This window comes from Neomonachus schauinslandi, chromosome X, assembly GCF_002201575.2.
Source record: "Neomonachus schauinslandi chromosome X, ASM220157v2, whole genome shotgun sequence".
Classification (NCBI taxonomy): domain Eukaryota; kingdom Metazoa; phylum Chordata; class Mammalia; order Carnivora; family Phocidae; genus Neomonachus; species Neomonachus schauinslandi.
This window is the reverse complement of record NC_058419.1, coordinates 70,561,582-70,587,326: the sequence shown is the minus strand read 5'-3', so window position 1 is coordinate 70,587,326 and position 25,745 is coordinate 70,561,582. Positions and strand designations below refer to the sequence as shown.

General features: G+C 49.3%; 1 protein-coding gene across 4 annotated transcripts in view; it reads left to right on the top strand.

The window, feature by feature from the left end:
* Nucleotides 1-24,877, top strand: part of DLG3 (discs large MAGUK scaffold protein 3) — a 54,466-nt gene extending 29,589 nt beyond the window's left edge. For 2 of the 4 annotated variants that reach the window (XM_044911784.1, XM_044911783.1), the window contains exons 11-19: nucleotides 12,048-12,224; nucleotides 12,448-12,523; nucleotides 15,261-15,306; nucleotides 18,612-18,662; nucleotides 19,263-19,364; nucleotides 19,954-20,126; nucleotides 20,537-20,646; nucleotides 21,273-21,364; nucleotides 22,613-24,877. In XM_044911784.1, the coding sequence (XP_044767719.1) occupies nucleotides 12,048-12,224; nucleotides 12,448-12,523; nucleotides 15,261-15,306; nucleotides 18,612-18,662; nucleotides 19,263-19,364; nucleotides 19,954-20,126; nucleotides 20,537-20,646; nucleotides 21,273-21,364; nucleotides 22,613-22,719 (934 nt within the window). In that variant the 3' untranslated portion in view covers nucleotides 22,720-24,877. Of the gene's footprint in view, nucleotides 1-12,047; nucleotides 12,225-12,447; nucleotides 12,524-13,335; nucleotides 13,436-15,260; nucleotides 15,307-17,038; nucleotides 17,081-18,611; nucleotides 18,663-19,262; nucleotides 19,365-19,953; nucleotides 20,127-20,536; nucleotides 20,647-21,272; nucleotides 21,365-22,612 lie in introns of all 4 variants that reach the window. The other 2 variants (XM_021680397.2, XM_044911785.1) reach the window with 2 other exon arrangements.
* The last annotated feature ends 868 nt before the right edge of the window (nucleotides 24,878-25,745 follow it).

The following is a 25,745-nucleotide window of genomic DNA, read 5'->3' as shown; positions in this document are numbered from 1 at the left end:
CTGTTTCAGCGCCACCCCCCGAGGTGGGGGGCGAGAAGCTTTTTTTACTGTGTGTAAAAAATTGGTGGGGTGGGGGGGGGGGGAGAGAACCCGGCGGGGGGGGGGGGGGGGGGGGGGGGGGGGGGGGGGTTTAATGCTTAGGTGTGGGGCTGTGTTAGACTCTTGGGTTGAACTTTCTCTAGTGGCCTCTGATACCTGCTGCGGGGTTAGGAGAGAAGGCTACATTTGCTAATTGCCTGGCAATGGGACAACTGCTCTGTCTTTGGGGTTTGACTTGAGGATAGCAAGTGGATATAAATGCTAATTGCAGTTCGGTTCCAGTGCTTGATTTCCTTTTCCCTCAGCTGGTAGTCCCTGGCCTGCCTGCAGGGAGCGGAGCCCAGGGAGCAGCCCAGCTGTGAGTCTGAAGCCCACTAGAAACCTTCATGATGCTTTTTTTAAAAATGAGCCCTCAACTTGCCTCCTTGTTTGTTGAGAGCAGCTTTCTTCACTTTTGCTGTGCTCACCTCCTGCTGTGAAGGGAGGAGAGCTAGGGCAAGGCTGGACTAGTCACTGGTGATCTTTTCAGTCTCCTGTTTTCCGTCACTAAGCCCTTGCTCTGGGTCTGTAGCCTAGACTCCGGCACACTGATGGGGGAAGCAGAAATGTGCTGTTGCCCCCGGCAAAAGGGTAATACTTATGTGACTTGGTCAGGATTGTTCCGTTCCCGTGCTGCCAGCCCCCGCAGATGTGGCACTCCAGTGTGCGTGGGAAGCTGCTCTTTAGGCAAGACAGTTTCTTCGGAGAGCTTTATTTTTAGATTTCCTCTCTCCACCTATCCTGTGCTAGAGCTCTCCCTGCCTGGGTAGGGGAAGTGGGGCATTAGCTCCTGACCTAGAAGACCCGAAAGACCTGGAACACCCTCTTCTCTGGCCCTGGGGAAAGGGATACATTGTGTCTGACTCTGGGGAGGGGGTGGACACTGCCCTCGGTTTCTAGTGAATCAGTTTATATGGTTTATATAATCTGCCCTTAACCTCATCTAGATAACATCGGTGCCCTCTGCTTTATAATAATGAACATTTGTGATCACTAGACTTAGACTTAGTCAAGGAAAGTGTTTTATGGGGCTAAAGCAGTGAGCTGAGGTCTTCGCTAAGCTAACCCCTCTACCAGAGCCTGGCTTGCTCTGTTCCCTTTTGTGCCTGTTTGGCATTCTTTCATTCTGCACTTCGTTCCTTTTCATTAGCATGTGAACAAATTCAAGTTTCTTCCATTCTTAAAAAGAAGAGAAGAAAAATTCCCTTGATACCAATAGTCCCTTAAACTGTTGTCTCTCTTCTCTTTGCCACATGTGCCAAATTATGTGCCAGGAAACACTGGTTCCCCGAGATGTTAATAAGTATTGTGTGCAAAATCAATGGTTCAGTAAGTTGGGCAAATGCAGTATTAAACACAGGAAAGTTCTTTACTGTGGTTCATATCCAGGAAGGACTGTACTAGGCAGAGTTTCACCAGAAGATAGGAGCCTGGGAGCCTTATTTGGAGAAGCCCCTCTTAAATCCAGGTTAGGAAATGTTGGAGTCATCTGTACTTGCTCCTGCTATGTCTTCAAATCACCTCTCTTTCAGTAGGAAAGGAAGTGTGCATCTGCTTTTCAGCATGGTGGTGTGGTTCCAAGCAACTCCGGAAGGCTCCAGAGAGGAGCAGAAGCCCAGCTCTGTCAGGGATCCACGGTGACCTCTTAGTCATCAAATCCAATGACTGGTTCACTGATTCTCTGCCATTGGTCTGACCTCTTCACCACATTTGTTCCCACGAATTCCCTGCTTGCTTCTTTAAAGGCTCTCTTCCTACCTTGCTAACCATTCCTTGATATCTTTCATTAGCTCTGCCCCCTAAATGGCAATGTCATTTATTTTCACAGATTCTGATCCTGTTGTTGTATAAATGACATCCCTGATGTCTTTAGTGAACCCCAGACCTGCATATCAACTACTTGCTGGACGTGTGCATGAAGCTGGGCTCCCAGTGCCTCAAACAAGCAGTGTGTTCAAAACTGAACCCCCCCCACACACACACCTGCTGCTCCTCAATTTCCTTATCTGAGTTAATTGCATCGCCATATCATGTGGAAAAGGGATTAGATTTGTTCTGTCACCCAAGGCAGATCTCAGCTCCACAGAAGGAAGAAAGAGCTGATGATTAAGACTGTCTGAAAATGGAATGGACTGCTTCCAGAGATAGTAAATTTTGATCTTTTGTTACTGGAGGTGTTTCAGAAGAGGCTGGGCACCCATTTGCCTGGCTGTTGCAAGAGGGGCTTGAAGCTAAAGCAACAATCTGGACATAATCTAATGAGAAGTTTTCAGTAGTTCTGAGATGTCTTCAGGATAAAGGGAAGCAAACCGTCAGGGAACATCTATGCATTAGGGCCTTTGTGATCCTCTTTAAATTGTGATTAAAATCCTTTAAATGATGCTGCAAAGTAGACCTTATTCTCATTTTACAGATGAGAAAACAGAGACTCCAGTTAGACAGCCAAGAAGTTTCAAAACTGGAATTTCAACCCAGTTGTTCTGACCATGGAGCCTGGTTCTTTCAACATTTCCCAAACTTGCTGATAGGAATCAGCCGGCATGCTAGGAAAAATACAGATCCCCAGGCTCCTCTTTTACTGCTTTGGATTCACTGGGTTTGGGGAAATGTTTGTTTGGTTTTTTTTAACAAGCAATCAGAACGCTCAGGAATAACCAGTTGTTTGTCACAGTGGCTATTTGTTTCTGTTTCACTTGAACAACCGAACATGATGCTTACGGTAGCTCCTACTGTGCAGAAAGCAGGCAAGCACAGGGCTGAGAATTGGGGCATGGTTGTGGAGGTGGATTCAAGGAAGCAGCGGATGCCGGGCTTGCCCTCCAGTAGCTTGCCCTCTACACAGAAGACACTGGGCAGCAGGTGGTTCAGGCGAAGGAGCCCTTTTCAGTTCGGGTTTCACCTCTGATTCTTTTCGCTCTTGTTTCCCTTCTGATATGTTTCTTCTCCCTTGCCTTCTCCTGAGTGTCTGTTATTCTCTGGTGTGCATGGGTTGCCAAGCAAATAACACTCTCTTGCAGCGCCACCAAGCCTATAGCAGGTGAAGCCCTAGGTAGCTGCGGCTGTACGAATGAGAGGGGGGCGGTGGGATTTGTGGGAAGAAGGAAAGATTACAGTGTTTGGAAAATGTGACTTGGTTTTAAGATCACTAGTGACTTAATGGAAAGGCCTTCCCCAGCCTTCACCATACTAGCCTCATCTCTTCAGTGGTGTAGGTAGGATGAGCGGAGCCTGTCTTTCTGCCCACTTTAGGGCTTTGTCTGCTAGTGAACTTGCCTTCCACGCTGGAAAAGTCCACAGAAGTATGTCTCTCTTGAGCCTCTTGCTCAGGATCAGGGTGGTTGGGGTGTTTAATTCAGGTCATTCTGATGTGAAAGGAGTACGAAAAGACACAGTGTAGGTGAGAGTTCCAGGGACCCTCCAAGTTCTAAACTTGGATGTTCTTTTGTCTGTTTCTTGAATGAATGAATGAATGAACGAAAGACCTTGTCCTCCAAAAGCTGCCAAGAGGCTTGAGAGTATATTTGTAGAAAGAGCTTTTGCAAGTCTCTTCTTGCAAATCACCAGGCTGGGTGCATTCTTCACAGCCACAGAACTACATCAGGCAGGTCTCTGGGGAGTCCTGGCCTCCCGGCTGGCCATCTACCATCCCAGTCTTTTTCCCACTTGAGGAAGGAAATCATGTTGGGGCATCTGTAGTCTCCATTCCCAAAACCGTGTCAGAAATACTGGCTTGATCATCAAAGAAGGCCGCAGAAGGCTCCTTCTCGTCACCAAGCAGACATTAATTGTGCAGCTGTCCTGTGCTTATAGCCCAGGGTGGTGCTTAGGAGAGCCTGACTTTGTCTTGTTCATTAATGAGCTTCAGTAGTGGATTAAAATGCCAGTGAGGTGATTCTGGCAGGCTTCACTATCTGACAGATTTGGGGGGTGATAATAATATACATCTTAACAAGCAATAGCAATTTCTGTGGTGTTCCGGGCTACCAGAGGGTGGGTGGGGCAGGTTTCCTGTGTCAGTGATTCTTGAACTGCCTGTTGCTAGAGCATATTCCCCAAACAGCAGTCCTGGACCTGTGCTTATAATCCCCTCAGCTGACCCAACAGGTGTGGTGACCCCAAATGTTCATATACTGTGGGGCAATTGGTCCTTGACTGCCTGTCTAACGTCATAACTGACCTTTAAGACCTGAGACTTTGAAGTAGACTAAGGAGAACAGTGCCCTTCCTTGTTCTCCATGTTCCCTTCTGCACAGAGTGCCATGAAGACCTGACTTGCTGTCAGCTGCACTTGTGCGTCTTGTGATGACCCATCTTGAATCGACCTGAGTACTCAAGTTTGGGCTTTTAGGTTGCTTTTCGGAAGCTGCTAGCAATTTTAGCTCTCACAGTAAGGTCAAGAGCTGATGAATGACTATTGCCTTATGGCTCTCAGTGCATGCTTCACATGGACCAGGCAAGAGAGGGGCTGCTCAATTTTCAAATAATGCGTGCCTTTTATCTGGTACTTTCTGAAGCTCAGACTGCTATAACAAAGTACCATAGACTGGGTGGCTTAAACAATAGACATTTATTTCCCACAGTTCTGGACACTTGGAAGTCCAAGATCTAGGTGCCAGCAGATTCAGGTTCTGGTGAGCAACACCCCCCAACTTTCCTGGCTTGTAGATAGCCACCTTCTTGCTGTGTCCTCGCCTGGCCTTTCCTGGGTGCGTGCAAGGAGAGAGAGAGAGCGGTATCTCCTTGTCTCTTCCTCTTCTCATAGGGGAACTATCTCCCTCATGACCTTATGTGAACCGAATTACCTCCCTCAGGCTCCATCTCCAAATACCATCACCTGGAAGGTTAGGGCCTCAATGTATGAATTTTGGTGGAACACAAACATTCAACCCATAACACTGACCAAAGGAAGGAAGCAGTGTCTTAGACCCCAACGGGCATGGGAGGGAAGTGCAATGGGAGAACTCTGAGGGATAGCAACTGGAGAGTAACTGGGAAGGTGTTTTGTGCCCCACTCCCCCAGTCTGATCTCCACCATTTATGAGCGTCAGACACGGCCTTAGTCTGCAAAGGGCTTCCCCTTTGGTGATATACTATGAAAGATTTTAAAACTGCAGGAATTAAATAGCCGTAAGTAGAAAACATTAAGAAAGGTCTTTGCTAAATACATAGCATGAGTTTGGAAGAAAGAAATTCGGAGTGGGCAGGGTCACGGAGAAGGGTGGGACTTGGGTTGGACCCGGGGAAGCTGATGAGGGTGAGAGGGGACCAGCAGAGCCCCTCCCCCACCTCCTAGGCCACACAGAGAGCTGGAGCCGGGGGCAGACGGGTGGGCGCGCTGCTAGGTGAGTGCAGCGGAAGCAGCCGCTTGTCTTTGAGGCTGAAGTGCTCTTGTTTATTTTGCTTGGAGAAACCTGCCCGACCGGTTTCCTTAGTAGTTGCCATTTTCTTTGCATTCCTGTTCACCAAGACACCGAGGTGGCTGTGCCGGGTGCTTCTGATTTCTCTGGATCTTTTAGACCCAAACCTCACAATTTAGGACCTGAACTGCGGAGACTTTGGCCTGGTAATCTGTTTACTTTGAGCTGATTATCTTCCTGCTTTCCCGTCCGCCAGTGAGGTCCCAGGTGAAGGGAAGATTAGGCAAAGGCCCCCAGAGCACGTGTATTATGTGGGCAGGTGCACGCAGCTCTTAGGGGATACTGTTTGAAAGGTCACCACTTACACAACATATCTTTCAAGACCTTTGGCAGCGCTTTCTCCTTAGGAAGATAGGCAGCGGCATTTAAAGCTGTTGTGCTGAAGCCTAGCTCGGGAACTCCAACCTGCAGACCCTGGGAAGTGAGCATCTGCTTTTCCTGCTGGTGTGACTTGGCTCTGGAAGCCTGCTTCGTTGCCCACTTGCACTTTGTTTTTACATGCCACATTTTCTCGGGGCCAGTCTTTACCCTGCTTTTAAGAGAGGTTGGTGTTTTTCTGGCCTGGCCATAATGTTTGAGAAGTTGCAGGAAAACCCAGGATCTGGCTTTCCCTTGCTTCACAGAGGTGTGTGGCCATAACCAAGGAGGAACATATTCAGGGTTGAAGAATAATCTTTTATGTAGACCACTTACTGTGATCTTAGGCTGGAGATGGTAATATTTCCATAAGCTTTGTTCTCTCCTGACATAGTGTTTCCCTCTGAACTGACCAGTCCTCAACTCAGGGTCTGTCATGAAATTCTTTTTATCTAGACCCAGAAAGAATAAGGGGTTTCTGAAGCTTCTAGTCCCAACACACCATCTTGTCAATAAACTCACACACACGGGGGTGGGACCAAGGTACCAGAGTGGTTAACTGTGGTTTTAGGTGTCTGGAGACAAATAGGTATTGACTTTCTTTTTTTCTGTTCAGTCTTTTTGAGTTAGAGGTTGAAAAGTTTTGTTGCTGCTATGTCATCTGGGCCTTCCATGTATAGGATTTCAGTTTCGGGACAGTGGTTCAGTCTGATTTAAAAGGGGTGGGATGGTATCTGCCTTGACTTTCTCTAGTGCTTGCCCTAAGGATATATCCAGGTTGTGGAGAAAGGTGCTCCTTCATCCTCTTACCAGTTCCTTACCAGTAACCTGAGGCATGTGTAACAAGGAGCCAGTCCTTGTCAATTTTAGGTTCCAGGCTGTTCCTTAGAGAGATCATCACTGCTAGATGGCCACAGTTTAACATGCTTCTTAAAGATCTCACGTAGGTAGTCGATACTTTTTCAAAATAAAATCTAAAAAAATTTTTTTAAAGACTTATTTATTTATTTATTTTAGAGAGCGAGAGAGACGGGGTGGTGAGAGGGAGAGAGAAACTGAAGCAGACTCCGCACGGAGCATGGAGCCCGACTCGGGGCTTGATCTCATGACCTGAGCTGAAATCAAGAGTCAGACGCTTAACCGACTGCACCACCCAGGTGCCCCCAAAATTCATTAAGGTCTAATTTACATACTTTTTTTCAATTACAGGAAATATACATCATTTGAAAGGTGCTTTCAGTTTACTACACAGCCTGTTGTTTTAATTTCTTCCTTCTTTCCTTCTTTCTTGTAAGCTCTATGCCCAATGTGGGGTTTTAACTCCCGACCCTGAGATGAAGAGTCCTGTGCTCTACCGGCCGAGCTATCCAGGCGCCCCTTGTTCTCTCTTAATTGTACCTTCCACATGGAAGTTTCACCTGATAATGATAAAAAAGCTGAGGCCATGAAGTCGGTCTTACAAGGCCCACTAAGTGAATGCCCGACTCCTTAGCTGGACTGCGGACTGAGCACCTTGCACTGCAGCCAAATCTGGGTGCTGCTGACCCTGCCACACACCGGGGCTTGCTTGCCTCGAAGACTTTCCTCACACTGTTCTTTCTAGCCAGAAGGGCGTCTCTCCATCTCTCTTGAAATCCCGAACCTTCACTGAGACCCAGTTCAAAAGTCAACCCCTCCTCATAGCTTCCCCAAGTTAGGTTTGACCTATGCTCCCTCTGAATGCTTTTAGGCCTTGTCTTATCTCACCTTCGTGCCTCTCACTACCACACACTCAGCCAGCACACCCTGTAAGGCCAGGACTTAATCTTGCTTCTGTGTCTCCCACCTATCAAACACAGTGCCCCACACAAAGTAGACAAAGTGAATGTTTAAATAATGGAAGAAAGGTATTTTTTAGACATAGCCAAGTGGGGAATTAGCTTTTTTGGGGGGGGGGTTGTAATGTGACTGTGACTTAGACCTCATGAAATTTTTTTGAGATTTAAGAGCCCCAGTGTGAGAGTCACCCACCATACAACTCTAGATGAGGCCGTGTGTGCCTCTGGGCCTGCTTTCTGTCATCTCTGAGGAAGTTTTCTAGCTCATAGTCAAATAAAATTTCCGCAGGAAAAGAGAGAAAGTGGATTTAGAGAAAATCTACACCGTGGGTTTGGAAAAGAAATCACCATCACGACAGTGGAAGGACTCGGGAGGGAATTGGGCATGTTGAACCTGGTAGAGAAGACCTAGGAAAGACTTGAGCTCATGAAATGCTAGAGCTGGAAAGAAACTTAGGGACTTCGGAGGCTCCGATGTTCTGCAAAGCTCTTTTTCCATTTGTAGTTCTGACTGATAGGAAAGGAAATTCTTATTCATTCATTTTACATTCTCAACTGAGAATGACGTTATGGTTCAGAATTTCAAATTCATTTTCTTTTATTTCAAATTCAAATGTGCTGCTATGTCTTTAACAAAATCATAGTTTAAAAACATTCTTTATTCTGTTGTTCAGTGTTCCTCATCCACAAATTCATCAAACAAAATCCAGGTAAACTTAGGGACCACTTTTTAGTGGGATATAGCGCTTTTTTTTGCCTTCTTTGCTGGACAACTTAGAGCCAAACATGTTCCTTACCGGAAGTAAATGACTCAAGCCAGGTGCTTTCCTTCCTTTTTTTTTTTTTCCTTAAACACCCAGAAGAGTGCCTGAGCATATTAGATGCTCAAAAATACTTGTTTAATTAATGAATATCCTTAAGAGTAGAATATTGTATCATCTTTAAAAATATTAGTTTTGATGAATAATCAATGATACGGGAAATATTAATGATACAATTTCAAGTGACAACTAAGGTTGCCAAATTGTACATACACAGCATGTTTCCATCTCAGTGAAATCTGTTTTCTGTGTACTTACTACACAATATTATATAGTATCACAACAATATGAAGAACAGTTCTGGGCGCCTGGGTGGCTCAGTTGGTTGGGCGACTGCCTTCAGCTCAGGTCATGATCCCAGGGTCCTGGGATCGAGTCCTGCATCGGGCTCCCTGCTCTGCGGGGAGCCTGCTTCTCCCTCTCCCACTCCCCCTGCTTGTGTTCCCTCTCTGGCTGTGTCTCTCTCTGTCAAATAAATAAATAAAATCTTTAAAAAAAAAAAAAAAGAACAGTTCTGAGTTATATTAAATGTGATTTTTCTGTTTTTAGACTTTGTTTTTCAAATTATCTATAATGAGCTTATGTTAATTTTTAGTGAAATTCGTGCATATGAAGAGTATAAAATCTCAAATACTATAATAACATGCAAAAAAATTAAACTTTTTCCTATCTCCTCTTTTCTGGCTCTACAAAGGAAACTGCTTTCAAATATTTTGGCTGTAACAAAAAGAAACAGTAAATCTAAATAGACCTCTGTGTTAGATAAGCTACAAAATAATAGGGATATTGAAAAATTATCAGATAAAAAATTAAGTATTTCTGGCAGGAAAGAAACCGTAGAAAAACCTTATAGGAAAGGAAGGGTAGTCATCTATGGACACTGTTTACATAGTAATGTAAAATTAAATATGGTTTATTCCCCCCAAAATGTGATATAACTAAATTGGGAGGACAGGGGCAAAAGGATAGGTGAGTGCTATCGAAAACCATTTATCTCAGGGCGCCTGGGTGGCTCAGTTGATTAAGCATCTGCCTTCGGCTCAGGTCATGATCCCAGGGTCCTGGGATCAAGGCCCGCATCGGGCTCCCTGCTCAGTGGTGAGTCTCCTCCTCCTTCTCCCTCTGTGATCGAGATCTCTCGCGCTCTCTCTCAAATAAATAAATAAAATTTTTTAAAAAAGAAAGAAAAACCAATATCTAATGTCTAAAATGTAAAAAAAAAAAAAAAGTAATCAACAAATACCAAGAAGAAGCAGTGATTGTGAGATGTGTTAGAAAAGAAAAAGAAACAGCACAAATATTAGAAAGCAGTTTCTTTTTATGTTGACTTATATTTTTTAAAAGTAAAGTTGTAAAAGGCCCCTGTGCCTGTGGGTAGAAGCAAAGCACACGGCGCTGCCGCCCGTGTGCAGTGCTCACTGCTGGCGTTCTCGGTGACTGGGATCCACACTTACTTTGTTGTTACTTAGCTCGTGGCACATGTGTCTTAATATGGTAAGGTATCTGAAATTCCTCTTGGAAGTGACCTGCCATGTTAGTTTCATTTCAATGTCACATTTTAAAAAATGACCAATAATTGGCTGCCTGACATCCAGAAAACATGTTTATGTCAACTTGATCACATGTGCTGCAGCTTACTGGTGAATATATATTGGATTGTCCCTGGATTGTCACCAGTAAGCTCTCCCTTCCAGTGTTCACAACCTCATCCTAATCTCTCCTAATTCATTTTAACATCTTCCTTCTTCCCTCCCCAAACTAATTTGTACTTAATCCAAGTTCTGTTCTTTTCCCTGCTACATTTGTTTTAATCTTTGAAGCCCAGAATGACATTTAGTGTTTCTCATTGTCACTTAGAATAAGGTCTTCACCATGCACGTCTTTGTAGGAACATCTGACAGAATGCCTTCCTTGCTTTAGGAAACTCAGTTTCGAATGCAGGGCAAATGCATTCAGCCTTGATCCTGTCGCACAGAGCCAGGAAAGAGCCTCTTGGGCAGAGTGCCTCCTTGATCTGCTGGCCCGGCCTCTCTCCTTACCGCTTCAAGTGCATAAGTTGAGGGAGATAAAGGCTTTATGTGGGAGTACGGGTATTTTCATTTTCAAATAATCTGATACTGATTTCTTAACACTTCTGTTTGAAGAAGTTTAAAAAGTAGATGGGTATTTCACTCTGCACAGTTTTACTGTCTTCTGTATTTCATTTGGGCCTGCACGTGGGGAAATAGTGGGTTTTACTTTGCAGCTTCCAGCCGAGCCACAGACTACCGAACTGCAGGTAGAAGTCTAAATCTTGGAACTAGTTCTGGGAAATGCACTGGGCTGTGTGTACAAAGGTGTTAACAGAGAATATAAAAAAGAGAGGCTCGATGGCGAGTAGAAAAATACAAACTTCTCACTGAAATCACCCATTCGCAGTGACTCTATGAGCAGAGATCCAGTGGGTGAGAATAGTAGACACTTTCATGCAGGTGAGTTTATTCCCGGAAGCGGGGAGCTTTGGTGTGAAGTGCTAGCTTCACCAGAGCCAGAGCCAGCGGTGGATCCTGAAGGATTTGAGCGTGTAGTTTCGGTTTAGATTTGCCTTCAAATCCACCCCACCCCACTCCACACGATTATCCCGTTACATATGAGGGTGGATTCATGTTCCTAAGGCTCTTTTGATGTGTCACTTCCCTACTCTCAAATCTTCAGGGACCACTGGATCAGGTATATTCAGAGCCTTCCAAATTTTGCCCCGGACCTTTATTTCCAACCTCAATTTCTAGGACTTTCAGCTACAGCCAAGCTGGGCTCTTCCTTTTTCTCAAGCCTGGATGGTATAGCTCCCTTCCCGCCTTTTCCCACCTTCTCCTTTATCACTCTACTCTGCATGTCTTGTCAGAGGACCTGGCCACCATCCTAGGTTAGGTAGGTGTGTGATCTGGGTCACATTACTCTTCCTCCCTGAGCCTCCCTCTCCCTCTGTGTAAGATGAGAGATTAAACTAGGAGGCTTCTTGGCAGGGTCCTTTCAACTTTATTATTGTGTGGGTGAATGTCAGATTTAGCTTTTTCCTTAGTTGTCCCAGGACACGGGGTCCTTTTCTCTTTTGTGTCTCTGCAGCATTTACCATTCATTGTGTGAGACTAGTTAACATTTTTATGTCCTACCTTCAACTACTTTTTGAAGATATGTTTGCAAACTGAGGAAGCCCTTTGGTAGAGCTAACTTGTTTCCCTGGGATGTGGGTGAGTGGGGAGGACTGTTGTGTGTTCTACTTTGGATTTCCACCTTGTGTCTAGATAGAGGCTTTGAGGCATTGGGACTCATGAAAGATTTTCTCTTATTCCCCTTTTTTGGGAGAGTGGGATGTTCTTTGAGAAGAGGCATATATCTATAACATCGAGACCGAAGGAAGGATGCAGTCTCCTGCAGAATTCCCTCTGGTCTGCTCTGAGGCTGTTGGGTCTGTGCTGACTCTTTGCGTTGGCCTTCTTCTGCCATCCTTTCAAGAGTGCCAGGCTCCTGGCATTCTGGGTTAGGATGATGACTTCATCTTTCGCTGTGTGTTTCAGGGCCCTGTTTGATTATGATCGAACTCGGGACAGCTGCCTGCCAAGCCAGGGGCTCAGCTTCTCCTATGGTGACATTCTGCACGTCATTAATGCGTCTGATGATGAGTGGTGGCAGGCGAGACTGGTGACCCCGCATGGAGAAAGCGAGCAAATCGGTGTGATCCCCAGTAAGAAGAGGTGAGTGGTCATGATCTTGAGGCCTTCCTTGCCCTCTTCCTGGTATTGCTTTCTTTTGTACCTATTATACTATAAGTTGCTTGAGAGCAATGGATGTGCTCTATCATTCCTTTTCGGTAGAGTTGGTGCTCAAGACACAGTTAGGACTCAGGGAGCCAAAAGGTGGCTGCTGAGACCATGCACTGGCAGTGAGTAACAGGACTCCTCTCTGACTCCAAAACAGGGTGGAAAAGAAAGAAAGAGCTCGATTGAAAACCGTGAAGTTCCATGCCAGGACGGGGATGATTGAGTCTAACAGGGTAAGTGGGGATCCCCAAGGAAATCAGCCAATATGTGAAAAGGAGTAAGAAGCTTGGAGTCTGTCTGCTGGATAAGAGAACTGGGGAGCACAACAGAATATCTCTTTTTCAGGGGGCTGGCTCTGTCCTATCAGAACACTGACTGCTTTTCAAAAAGCAGAGAGAGGGCACTGAAATTCTGTGTCCAGTCTGTACTCCTTCCCCCTGGGTTACTGGCTCTTGAAGATGTGTTGGAATTGGACTGTCTGGAAAGGCTGACTTGTTCCGGGTACATGAAGCCATCTGTGGTTATGTCCCTGGCTGCAGACCCTGTCAGAGCTGTGGGGACCCTGAACAGAACCTGGCCTTGTTACCCAACGAGGAAGGCCAGCCTCAGAGCTCTGACCACCTCCCCTCAGACCAATGAGGCATGAGGGCTCAGTCATTCACCCCTTTTCTTCTGTGAGCTTCGCAGGCCAAAGAACTTCTGGAGCAGTAGAGGGAAGAGAGACACGGAGTAGATGACTGTATCAGTGGCACCTTAGGGCATGTGTCCAGGAGGCTACAGTGACCTTTGTCCTTTAGAAAGTGCCAGTGAGTGCTGTGAGTCTGGATTAGGTAGAAACCTCTAACATCCCTACAACATTTTCCTGTAAACATAATTTTCCTCTTACATCAACTTTCATTTAATCTCATAGACTCCATTTGTGAGAGATGGTCTTTTATTTAGCTCACCATTGTCTCCATTTTAGTTTTTCTTGCATGCTTTAAAATCCATTGTTCTGTTTTTTTTTTCTTCTGTCCTTCCCCTCCATCTTCATGTTCTTTCACAGTCGATCAAAACGAAACGTAAAAAGAGTTTCCGCCTCTCTCGAAAGTTTCCATTTTACAAGAGCAAAGAAAACATGGCCCAGGAGAGCAGCGTACAGGAACGTAAGTAGCAGCAGGGTACAGAGAGCAGACTGCCCACAGCCCCGCCCTCTCTTCCTCATTTGCACCTCCCCTTATGAGAAGATGGGGAAAGTGTGTGTGTGTGTGTGTGTGTGTGTGTGTGCGCGCGCGTGCACCCTTGCTTATTTGCAGTCAGTGTAGAGATTGATCTGCATGGGGAGACATTAGATCTCTCTCATCCAGCTGCTCACTCTGAAACAATGTCGGAGGCTCTGAGGACCAGCTGCTTCCAAGGCTGGTCTACCAGGACATCCCTGGCACTGGCGTTGGGGTGCCAGGCCAAGCTCTGCTGTGGTAGTGATCAGTTCTCAGCCACAGTGTCAGGGTTAGAAGAATGGTTTTTCAAGAGAACCAGGTCCAGGGACTCAGTGTTGCTCTCCTGGCTTCTTCCTCCTGTGTTTTCTTTCCCTTAACTTTACTCATCTGTGTTAAGAGAAGAGCCTTTTCTTCCCACCTGGAGTTGGACCTGCTTCTTGAATTACATGCATGTGCATATGCACCCGGGATGTCCACACGGCTCCAGCAGCCTCACTGTCATCCCAGTTACAGAGTCAGCCTTCAAAATAAAATCCTTCCTGCTTAAAGGAATTGACGTGGAAGGGGGATTACTCAACATTGTCTAAATAAAGATTTTTTGAAAAACAGTAAATGGTAGGAAAGGCCATAAGCTGACTTTTAAGAACCAATGTAATCCTGAGAAATATTCGTATTCTACCATATGTCTTGGAAATTAACTGCTCTGACCCTCACCTTAAACACCAGGTCAAGCTGGTGAAACACTTCTCATATGGCTCATGGTGAACTGTAAGCCTCTCCTCTGCTGCCTCATAAGGAGGGGCCTTGGGGTCCTGGGCTGTTGGGACTGGCAGGAGACTAACTTTGTCTAGGCCAGCCTGATTCATGGTCATGGTCTACGTAGGTCATTGCTGTCTGAAGTGGTAGCTAGTCAATCCAAGGGTGCCTTCATCCAAATGGAGATTATGGGTCATAATCCTGGGTAGCTCAGTAAGAAGCACCAGCTGCAGCTGGTTCTGCTCGTGAGCAGTGGGAGATGGTCTGAAGGGAGGTCACCACAGTTCACTGGATCAGCCTCAGAACGTACCCGTGCTCGATCTAGCCTGGGGAGGGTTCACCGTTGGGTGGCCCAGCTGAGGGGCAGGGGCTCCCTGTTGGGTGAGAGTTGAAACCGCCTAGTGCTAATTCTCCAGAAGCTGAGCTCATCCTCTGTGGTCTGCACAACTCCGGTCAGCTTTGAAGGCCATACCGGACACTGCACGAAGCTTTCCCTGAAGGGTCTGGACAGGGTGAGTCAGTATTAGGCAAAAGCTCCTTGGGATGATGATAATTCTGCCTGCTCTTTGGTGCACCCTCAGAGGGAAATGGTGATTACAGGGGCAGAGCAGAGACTGGGGCTCTGTAAGTACAAATTCAGCCAAAGCAGGTACTCTAAGCCTTGGAAAGTCTACCTGTTCTGTCCTGTTGGGCTATAGACTGTAGACCACCTCAGAAGGGTAGTCCGCTCCAAGGCCCTCTGGCAGCAAGTTGGGCAGGATGAAGTACCCGTATCTTGTTGGATCTGGGGCGTTCTTTCTGTAGCAAAGTTCTTAACCTCACTATAATTATAGGTCTTCATAGTATTTCATACTTCTGTCACTAATGCTCACCTGGCTCTGTATTCTTCCTTCCCCTTGTCTTTTTTCTCTATTTTTTCTTTTGTCCCAATTCTTTCCCTCCCTCCCTCCCTCCCTCCCTCCCTCCCTCCCTTCCTCTTTCCCTCTCTCTTTGTCCTTGCTGTCTGTGAAATCAGGACTTCCCTGGGTTAAGTGACGATTATTATGGAGCAAAGAACCTGAGTAAGTCAAACTTACACACCACTAACTGTATTTCTGGCATGAGTGGAGATGCTGGGGTTGGGGGTGTAGCGAACGTGGGTGAGGGCAAAGGGTGAGGGGAGGACAGTGTTGTGAGGACTCTGACACCACAGCAGGAGGAGGAACAAGTGGCTCAGAATGTCACACTTCTGCTCTGGATCCCTGGTACCCTAATAAAAGCCTATCATTCACGTCTGTATTTTCCTTTTGTACCTGGAAGGGATGGGGAGCCATCTTGGTGCCCCGCCCTAGAAATGAGGTAGGCAAGATGTACTTCTCCAAGGGTGACCACTCAGCTCATCTCTAGCCTACTGTTGAGGGGAGGGGTGCCCGCTGGTTGGCTAGCGACTTCCCTAGCGACTTCCCTAGCGACACAGCACTAAAGAATTGGGCTTAAGAATGAGCAGTTTGGGTCTAACTAGGGGCAAGAGTACTGTGAAGCCCTTTACCCATCATGCATCTGGGACATCCCAGCAGGTCCAGGGGCCTCGAAAAGCCATGGGCTGGCTTTCCATGGAGCATCTTTAAGGGGCTGAGCTGGTGGGGGAGGGTCTCAGTGGCATTTATGGACCATATATACATTTATATCTAGTGCCTTAGGTCGGGAAAGCTCTGACCTGTCCTCTCTGGAAAATAATTCTAGAGTGAAAAATGAAGGGACTGAGAGGACAGCACCTTAGCATCCCCTCTGTGCACGTACACGTGGCTGTGCCAGGAGGTTCTGTCAGCATATACTCTCCTTCAATAAGTAATAAAGGCATGAAAGTAAAGGAGCTTCCTCAGGGGATTGCTCAGGAGCTAGCCCTGGTTGGCGACTCACTCAGTTCTTCCTCCGGGGGCCACAGCATATCACAGTCTGGAACAGTGTCATCTTGGCTGAAATGAGCAGTGTCTCTGTCCATCGTTTGTTGTGTTCATGTTTCATCTTCATTTGCCTTTCGTCTTGGGAGCGGTGGCCTTTGTTTGGGCCATACTGCACCTTGTGCTTCCTTTGAGCATGGCGGCCATGCCCACACTCAGATGTAGGCAAGTCCCAGTGGTCTGAGACAGGACGGTTGTCTTGGCCTCCCAGTGTTCTGTGTTTGTGGTCTCTGTGTTTTGACACATCTGTCCGATCGTGGATGGAGGAGCATCCTCCCTCACCACTGAGGCCAAGCTAGGAGGAGGAGGAGGCTAGATGATAGGGGTGGCAGGTCCCACCGAACGGTCAGAGCCGCATTCCCTGGTGACAGCTCAGCGTACCTAGTGCTTAGCCTCTTAGTTCTGGAGCACCGCACAACTCTGTACATCGGGGATTCTGTCTGGGGAAGGGAATTCAAGAGCAGCCCGGTCCCTGGACTCATCTTTGCTACTGTCACTGCCTTTCCTTTCCTGTCGTTAGCCTTGGGAGATGCATTTTGAGATAGGATTTGGAAACCATCCAAGTCTGTTGTTTTGATTCAGATGAAGAAGATGCTGCCGAAGAATGGAAGGCTTGTAGTGTACAGGGAGGGCCTTGGCAGCCCGAGAATGCTCTGGGGACAAGTATGAGGTGGCCAGGGGCTCAGGGTTGGAGCTCTGCCTCCCAGTTGGTAGCCTGGATGTGGCAGGTCTCCTGTGGCCTGACTTGGTTGGCAGCTTGGTGTCTTGCCTCCTGGAGGAATTGAGTTTTGTGCCGCGTGTGACCTCTCAGTGGTGTGTTCTGAATCGGAGTCTCTTTCTTGTTGGCTTGCAGAGGGAGTGACATCCAACACCAGTGACAGCGAAAGCAGTTCCAGTAAGTGTGTGTCATTCTCCCCCATGTCGTGTGGCTCCACCATGTGTCCCAGCCATCCTCATTCCCGCGTTGCATGGCTGCCATTTCTGTTCAGAGGCTAGTGCTTCGTTCAGCCATGTGCACTTGGAGATCCTGGAAATGCTGTGGCCATTTTGTCCTGACGGGGTGGGCTTTAGGCCGTGAATTAAAGGAGAGTATAAGGCTTGCACTTGTGGCCAGGACCTGACTTAAAGCCGTCCCTGGGGCCTCGGGAGGGGTGAGCTGCCAGTGAGTCAATCCCTGCCATGGGCATCCTGGGCTGTAAATGCTGCCAGTTTGACAGATTTGCTTAGAGACCAAAAGACAAGTGGCTCCTGTGGGCTGTTGTCCTGAATTGCCTTTCCGGGTCTCTAGGACCCCCCGGGTCAAGGCTCGGTGTCTTTGTCTTTTTGCTGGGTTAAGTGATCCGGTAACTGCCCGGTTTTCCTTCAGAGATCCTGTGACCAAGCCAGAGAAGCCACAGTTGGAACCCCACGAACTTTGGGAGCCCTGGCCTCTCGGGAGCTATGGCTAGAGGTCTTGTACAATCTGCCCACGAGTCAGGCTCAGAGGAAGCCTGTGAGCAAGCATCCTGGGGCTTGATGCAAATATTGCTGCCTTCCCCAGCACTGCTGTCAGCCCCTTGGGGACCTCCAGGCACCCAGAACCAAGTGGCTTGGTGACTATTTTAGGAAAAGTTCATCACTGTTTGTTTTTTTTTTTCCCCAAGATTTTATTTATTTATTTGACAGAGAGATAGAGAGAGAGCACAAGTAGGCAGAGTGGCAGGCGGAGGGAGAGGGAGAAGCAGGCTGTCCGATGAGCAGGGAGCCCGACGTGGGGCTCGATCCCAGGACCCCGGGATCATGACCTGAGCCGAAGGCAGATGCTTAACCGGCTGAGCCACCTGGGCGCCCCAAGTTCATCACTGTTAGGATGTATGGAGCTCTACCGTGAGGAGAGAGCAGGGCTCAGCATTGCTCTTAAAGGGGACTGGGGACCTTAGCCCAGCCTTGAGCCACTTATCTAGAGATTTCTTCCAGTGCAGGGGGGATAGGTAGACCCTTAAAAGGGCAAAGTTAGCTTGCATGAGTGCCCTGACTCCCCTGCTTGCAGATTAGGGGACGTGGACAGTATTTCTGGACCAGTTGAAGCTTCCCTGTGATTCTTACCAGAGCAAGAGGGTAATTGAGCACAGTTGACTATTACCTATAAGAACAGTTCCTGAGAAATGAGGGTGGTTTTTGGTGGAGGCTTCATGGCTTCTGGGTCATGTCCCTTTGGTCAGCGATATTTTGCTGAATGAGAGGACTCCTGTCCCAGGGGTGGTGAAGGGCTTCCTGTGCTTTCTTGCCAATGGGTAGCAGACAGGCCCACAGGGCAGGTGGTGGCAAGTACCACATTGACAAGGCTGTTTTCTGGCAGAGCGGGGGGTGAGGGGAGTGTTGGAGGGGGACCAGGACACAGGGAGGCAGATTACAAAGTGCTAACGTGTCTCCCTTTTTTGTTGCAGAAGGACAAGAGGATGCAATTTTGTCATATGAGCCAGTGACACGGCAAGAAAGTAAGCCCCCTTCTGAGAGTCTTGCCTTCAAGCTGGTCTCGTGGTCGTGGGGCCCAACGCAGTGGTTGGCCGTGTCGGCGGAGGGAAGTGCATGGCGGGGCCCATCGCACGTCCAGCCCCTGGGCGTCTCCTTCTCTCCTGCGTCTTCCGCTTGTTGTAGAAAATGGGGAAGGAAACCCAGTGTGCACCCCTCACCATACCTTTGTTGCTGCCGGGGTGCCTTCCAGAGGATAGGACAGGTTGACAAAGAGGGCAAGGGTCAGTCTCAGTGGGTGTGACCGTTTCCAAAAGAAAGGTCCCAGTCCCTCCCTGTAGTGGCTCCTCGGAAAAAACCTTGCTTAGCTGCTGGTGCCCATGCAGAGATTTCTCCTGAATCTGTTGGAAGGGGAGATGCTTCTGATTTCAGACTTGCCTTGGACTTAGATATTTTCAAATTAAAGGCTCTTTGATGTCTTTGTAGTTAAAAGCCAGGGAATGGCCGCAGACACTCTGCCCTGTCTGAGTGGCGGCTCCAGAGCTGCGGTGTTCTAGGCAGACTTAGGTAGAAGAGGCCGTCAGGTGGGAGGCCTCGCGCACGACCTCCATGCTCTCTTTCTCCAGTTCACTATGCAAGGCCTGTGATCATCCTGGGCCCAATGAAGGACAGAGTCAACGATGACCTGATCTCGGAGTTCCCGCATAAATTTGGATCCTGTGTGCCACGTAAGAGCCCAGGAAGGTTTTGGGAGGGAGGCGTTGGTGCCCTGGGAACGATTACTCTGATGCTCTGTGGAAAGGGTGTGGGGCCAGGTACTAGGGTTCTCTGGGAACAGCGTCTAACGCTCTGGAAGAGATTAGGCAGCAGTAGATTCCCACAGGGCTGATGGGGTTGGGAGGCCTAAGCCATCAGGCTGGCCTGCTTCCTCCCTTGGAGAGAAGTTTTGAGTGGTGATGGTCGGGAAGGATTGGACTAATGGGGGGCCTGGTCCAAGTGGTGTTGGCACGGCCCCATGGACAGCTTGTTAGGTTCGCTGGCTCCCGTGCCACATTTGGCCTCTTCTGCCAGGTTTTGGCCCAGGAAACCCTACCTTTCTGGTCCAGTTTAAACTAAAGCAAATAGCTCCCTGTGTGTGAGCCCTGGTGGTTACAAGAGAAGTAGGCAAGACACACTTCTTTCAGCTACTCTCCCCGCCACTCACCTGGAAAATATTGGAGTGGCCCCAGGGCCCAGGTGAGAGAGGAACAGTCATCTCTTTTGGCCTGGGGCAGGTCATTGTCCTTGGGCCACCCAGCATTTCCTTTCTTCCTTCAGATACCACTCGGCCTCGGCGTGATAATGAGGTGGATGGACAAGACTACCACTTTGTGGTCTCCCGAGAACAGATGGAGAAGGATATTCAGGACAACAAGTTCATCGAAGCAGGCCAATTTAATGATAATCTCTATGGGACCAGCATCCAGTCAGTGCGGGCAGTTGCAGAGAGGGTAAGAAGAGAGGAGATGGCCCTGCTAAATACAACCGTCAAAGGAAAAACCGAAATGGCCCCACTGGCATTCCGTTAGGGTCCGCCTCCTCCCGGCACAGGGCCTATCAAGCGGCATGCCGGCTCTGCGTGTTCCCAGCCCCTGGATGGAGGTGGCTGTGTCTCCTCCACGCAGCTCACCCCAGCATGTCACCGACATGCATAGGGACCCCTCTGCAGATGTGGCCTTTTCTGGCTAGTAGGAGCAAAATGTGGGGCCTGGGTGCCTCAGCGATAGAATCTTCTAGGCCTCTCTGGGTGACCCTGGGTTCCCCCCCCCTCCAGGCAGATGTTTGGGTTGCTGCTGGGTACGTGCTTGGGGCTGGGTAGACAGAGACTGGGTGGGCTGATAACAGGTCTTTGCCTTTTCAGGGCAAGCACTGCATCTTAGATGTTTCCGGCAATGCTATCAAGAGGCTGCAGCAAGCACAACTTTACCCCATTGCCATTTTCATCAAGCCCAAGTCCATTGAAGCACTTATGTAAGTATTTGCGAGCCTCAGACGCTCCCAGCTAGGGGAGGGCCCTGGAAAGGAACAAGAAAATAAACTGATTTGTCGGGCAGGGGTAAGACCCCATGGAAGCTCCAAGGCAAGTCGGCACCCCAGCTGGTCCCCGAGGCTTCCTTCTGCTTTGAGTGTCTGCACTTGTATTCCAGTTGCCCTTTTTAAACCTGGCAAGTTTGGGGCAGATGTTGAGCCGTGGGCCACTGCTGCTCTCATAGGGCAGCTGAGCAGATTTTCAGGGAGCCTGGGAGCAATCCTTTATGTTAATCAAAATGTAGGATCCAGGGGCTACCTGGGTGGCTCAGTCAGTTGAGCGTCCAACTCTTGGTTTCGGCTCAGGTCGTGGTCCCAGGGTCGTGAGATCGAGTTCCGCTTCGGACTCCGCGCTCAGCGGGGAGTCTGCTGGAGATTCTCCGTCTGCCCCCCCCAGCCCCGCCCCCTGCCTGTGTGCTCTCTAAAATAAATAAATAAATCTTTAAAGCAAAAGATTCTCCTTCTGCACATGCCCCCTCTCCCCCACCCCGAGCTCGTGCGCTCTCTCTCAGAAAAAAAAAAAAAAACACATCCAGTTTGGTACCATTTTTCTTCTCTGTCTTTGGCAGGGAAATGAACCGACGGCAGACATATGAACAAGCAAATAAAATCTATGACAAAGCCATGAAACTGGAGCAGGAGTTTGGAGAATACTTCACAGGTAAGAAGCCCTGCTGCCCGGCTCGAGTAACCAGCCAGACACCTCTAAGTGTCTCCAAAAGGCTTAGGTACCCAGCACAGAGTTTCTGGCCGCTTTGGAGGTCAGACCTTTGCAAAATACTCAAGCTCCTTCCATCCAGGGGAGTTTAGCCAGTTTATAGTATCGACCACCACCACCAACTGCTGCCTTGGATCATTTTGTTCATCTTGTCCTCATATTCCTACCAGATTAGAGGCTCCCTATGTTACTTTGCTTCTCTCCCTCCCAGCTCCTCCTCCCAGTGTAGTACTCGGTTTTGCGTGTTTTAGGTGCCGAATCCACGTTGGTTGATGACGATGATTTCTCAGTGGGGTGTTTGAGTTGTCTGTCAGTGTGTGTGCATGTGTGCGTGGCGTGCTTGTGTGTGTGTATATGGCCCCTATTTTGGAAGGTCAGTCCCTAAAAGGCTGTTAAAGTTTCTCTGTAGTATGTTGCTTACCTTTAAAGTGCAGTCACAGGGAGGTCGGGGGGGGGGTGGGCTGGATGGGGGCGCTTGTTGGGATGAGCACTGGCTGTTGTATGTAAGTGCCGAATCACTCGGTTCTGCTCCTGAAACCGGTATTACCCTGTAGGTTAACTGATTAGAATTTACAGACAGAAACTGAAAAAAAATAAAGCACAGTGACATTTGTGTGCAGGTTGGTGCTGAGTGAACCGCAGCTGCTGGTGCCACCAGGTGAAGCAGGGAAAGGACACGTAGCCGTACTGTCAGACCGTGGCTTTCGGACCTTCCCTTTACTGTTACGTCCGTGTCCTCGTTTTCCGGGCTGACCTCTGACATAGAGCAGATGTGATGGCCCCGGGAGCCCTGCCTCTTGCTAGAAACCGTTTCTTTCGGTTCTTTCTTTGGCTAACTGGGATTTTCCAAATCTTCTACTGAGGCTGTTTACAATGACCAGCTGCTGGCCTCATGGATGCCAAGAGCAACGTGAGCCTCGAGGTCTGGCATCTAATGGGTGCTCAGTAAACATTTTTTGAACAATCTGTTTTCTCGTTCATTGCCACTTAGTCTCACTGTCTCGGCAAGTTGACATTGGGCCGTGGGCTGAGAGCACCTGCCGGTTTCCCTCATTGCCCTAGGCTGTGCGGGCATCTCTGCCAGGCTGAGCTGGGGGGGGGGGGGGGGGGGGGGGGGGCGGGGCAGGCTGGACTGCCGGGTTTGGGGTGCTGCGGAGCACATTAATAATTCTGTTTTCCTCTTCACTTTAGCCATTGTACAGGGTGACTCACTGGAAGAGATTTACAACAAGATCAAACAAATCATCGAGGACCAGTCTGGGCACTACATTTGGGTCCCATCCCCTGAAAAACTCTGAAGAATCCCCACCAAGCACTCTCTTGTGAACAGAAGACATCAAGTCCCTCTTCCCTCCTCCCTCTTCAGTCCTGTCCCCACCAGGAGAACAAATGACTACTGTTCTTGTCCCCTTTTTTAGATATGTCCCAAAAATTGAGTTTTCTAGTCCTGTTCTGTTTTTTTAAATTTTCATCTTGTTTTAGTTTATTTTTTGGGATGATGCCATCTCACTCATCACGTGACTGTGCCCATTCCTGCATGGACCTTTCCCAAGCGCTAGCACAGGTGCAAATCCATCAGAGTCATTGTTTTCATAAAAACCAAGCAGAAGCGAAGAGACGAGAGGAGGACTGCCGGAAAGCCAGGCTCTGGACGGCTGCATGGCTTGTGAAGCGAGCTCGGTGTGCCGCGTGCCGAGATGCCCCCGGGCATTTCTGCTTCTCACGCTGCCGTCACGCAGCGCTGAACGGTGCAACGTATGGCGACAGAAAGTATCTTATTTATATATAGATATATATATGTAATTTATATAAAATATATAGAAATTATTATATATATATATTATACACTCTCATATAATATATATATATTCACACACATTTGGACTAGAAAATCTATGGAGACTTCATCAATGGTACTGTGTTATTAGAGAAATGCTTTAATTTTCATATTCCAATCAGATGGCATCTTATATCCCAGCTGGTTGGGGAGGGATCGCAAGTGGTAGTAAGTGCTGTACCAAGGGCACTCGCGTTTGGTCATTCTCTTGAAAGCTGAGGTTGTCTCTAGGTCGGGGTCAGCGAGCGGGCTTTTTCTCTGGGGGCGAGAGGGTTGGGGACGGGACCCCGAAGCAGCTGCCGCCCGGGAGGCACAGTCAGTCCCGGGTGCAGAAAGCGAGAGAATGGCTAGCAGTGCTCCAGATTAAATTGCCTATTGTTTTCTGCCACCCGATGTGTCTGCATGAGAGGTTTCCTTTTTGTTCATTTTTAAGCTGCTGTTAAACCAAAACCATGTTGTGCTACCGTGTCAGCCTTTTCATTATTCCAAATTTTACTTTTACTATTTAAGTGAATGCGTAGAATCCAATTTGACAAGTGTTTTAAAGGTTCATGACGTTGTGGAGGAGCCGGGCCTTGCGATAGAGTAGGTGCGCCCGGCGTGGCCGTCCGGTCCGCGGAGGGGACGCGGGGGCTGCCGGGAGCGGAGAGCGGGAGCTGGGGCTCCGTGCCGCGGCGGGTCCCTTTGCTCCCAGGCCGGGGCTGCGCCCGAATCCCCACCCTTCCCCCGCAGAGGCCCCTCCGTGGGGCCCAGCACCGGGGCCGGGGAGTCACTTGCCTTCTGGCTCTGCGCCGGGACGGTGGGACCGCACTGGGCCTGGCCAGCCATGTGATGAGAAGTTGGCTTTGGGTTTTTTCCGCAGCTGCTCCGTACGCCCTACCCCAGCACCCGCACCAACAGCTGGTAGCTTACTGTTGCTTCGGGGAGAGCGCGGACTCGAAGGCTGTCCGCGTGACCCGTGGGGCTAGGATTCCCTTGCTGGTGAGACCTGAAACCGTGCTGGTTTGTGCCAGAGTCAGAAGGCAGTGACTGCGGCCAGGGGAGCTTCTCCTCTGACCACAAGTACAGGGGGCAGGTGGGCCTCGGGCCCCGCCCCGCCCCCCCCCCCCGGGCTGTTTTTGAAGCCACCGTGCCTCCCGAGGCCCACGATGGGCATGACACAGGGGAGAAGAGCATGGACACGCCTGGCCCTGGGCTTGAGTCCGCGGTTTCCCAGCCCACGGCGTTGTGACCCATGGCGAGCGACGCCATGTCGAAGGCGCTCTGAGTGCTACCAGCAAAATTTAGGAAATCTGTTAACAGTTCTCCTACCGGCATAATGAGGCTAACTGTACAGTGTGGGGCCCAGAATGAGGGGAAAGAAAGGGCAGCAGCTTCACCTGGGCAGTACACTGGATTGAAGGCAAAGAGGGATGACGTGGTGGGCGATGGTGACTGTGGTGAGGAGGGGGTGAGCGGGGAGTGTTGATTTCCCTGATGTTAAGTGCTGTACTCTGAGTGATGCTCAACCCTCTGCCCCTCCCAGGGAAGGAAATCAAGATTCAAAGTAAGCATGACACTAGTTGGTTTACCAGTGTTCCTTCCAAGGAGACATATATTTTTTAATAAACGATAGTTGCAATGAACTGTGTGTGGCTCAGAGGCCTTCTTCATGGGGTCGAGAAGGGAGGGTGGGGGCACAGTCGTGGGGAAAAGTCTCAAGACTTTGGGGTCCGAAAGGCTCTCTACCCAGCGGCGCCAGAGCGGCTCAGGCGGTGAAGCATCCGACTCTTGACCTCGGCTCAGGTCGTGATCTCGGGGTCGGGCGATCGGGCCGTGCGTCAGGCCTCACGCTCAGTGCAGAGTGTGCTTGTCCCTCTGCCTCTGCTTCTGTCCCCCTCTCCCCACCTCTCCACTTGCCCTCGCCCGCGTACTCTCTCTCTCTCAAAAATCTTCAGAAGACTCTACTGACCGAGTCTGGTGTTCTTCTGGATGGTTCCAGACCACTGTGCTTGTACCCGGTCCTTCGTGAAAGCTATATGCTTGGTCTCCCACTACGGCCCCCAAACGCCACCTCACAGCACCAAGCAGGTGAGAGGCGTGTCCATAGCCTCCGTGGCAGGATGCTGACATTCCCGCAAAGGTGCACAAGCTGGGGGACGCCTGCGGCCGCAAGGACATCTCTTACAGAGGAAGCAGGGGCCCAGCTCGCAGCGGGGGGCTGAGTGATGAATGCGGCGCCGAAGAGCTGGCCTGCTGGCTCCCCGTGTTTCCAGAAACCACTGAGAGCTCAGGGGGAAACGGGGGAGCCGGGCCCAGGCTAGGCCCCAGGTGGCAGGGCAGGTGGTCGGCCCCCCGAAGAGAGGAGCGCCGAGAGCAGGCGCGTGACCTGGCTGATGGCCGCGCAGCTTCTGTGAACCAGCCTGCGGGGCCACGGCCGTGACCGCGGTCAAGAGCGATGGCTGCTCAGAAGCCCTGGCCGCTGTGGGCTGAGCCACGGGACGGAGG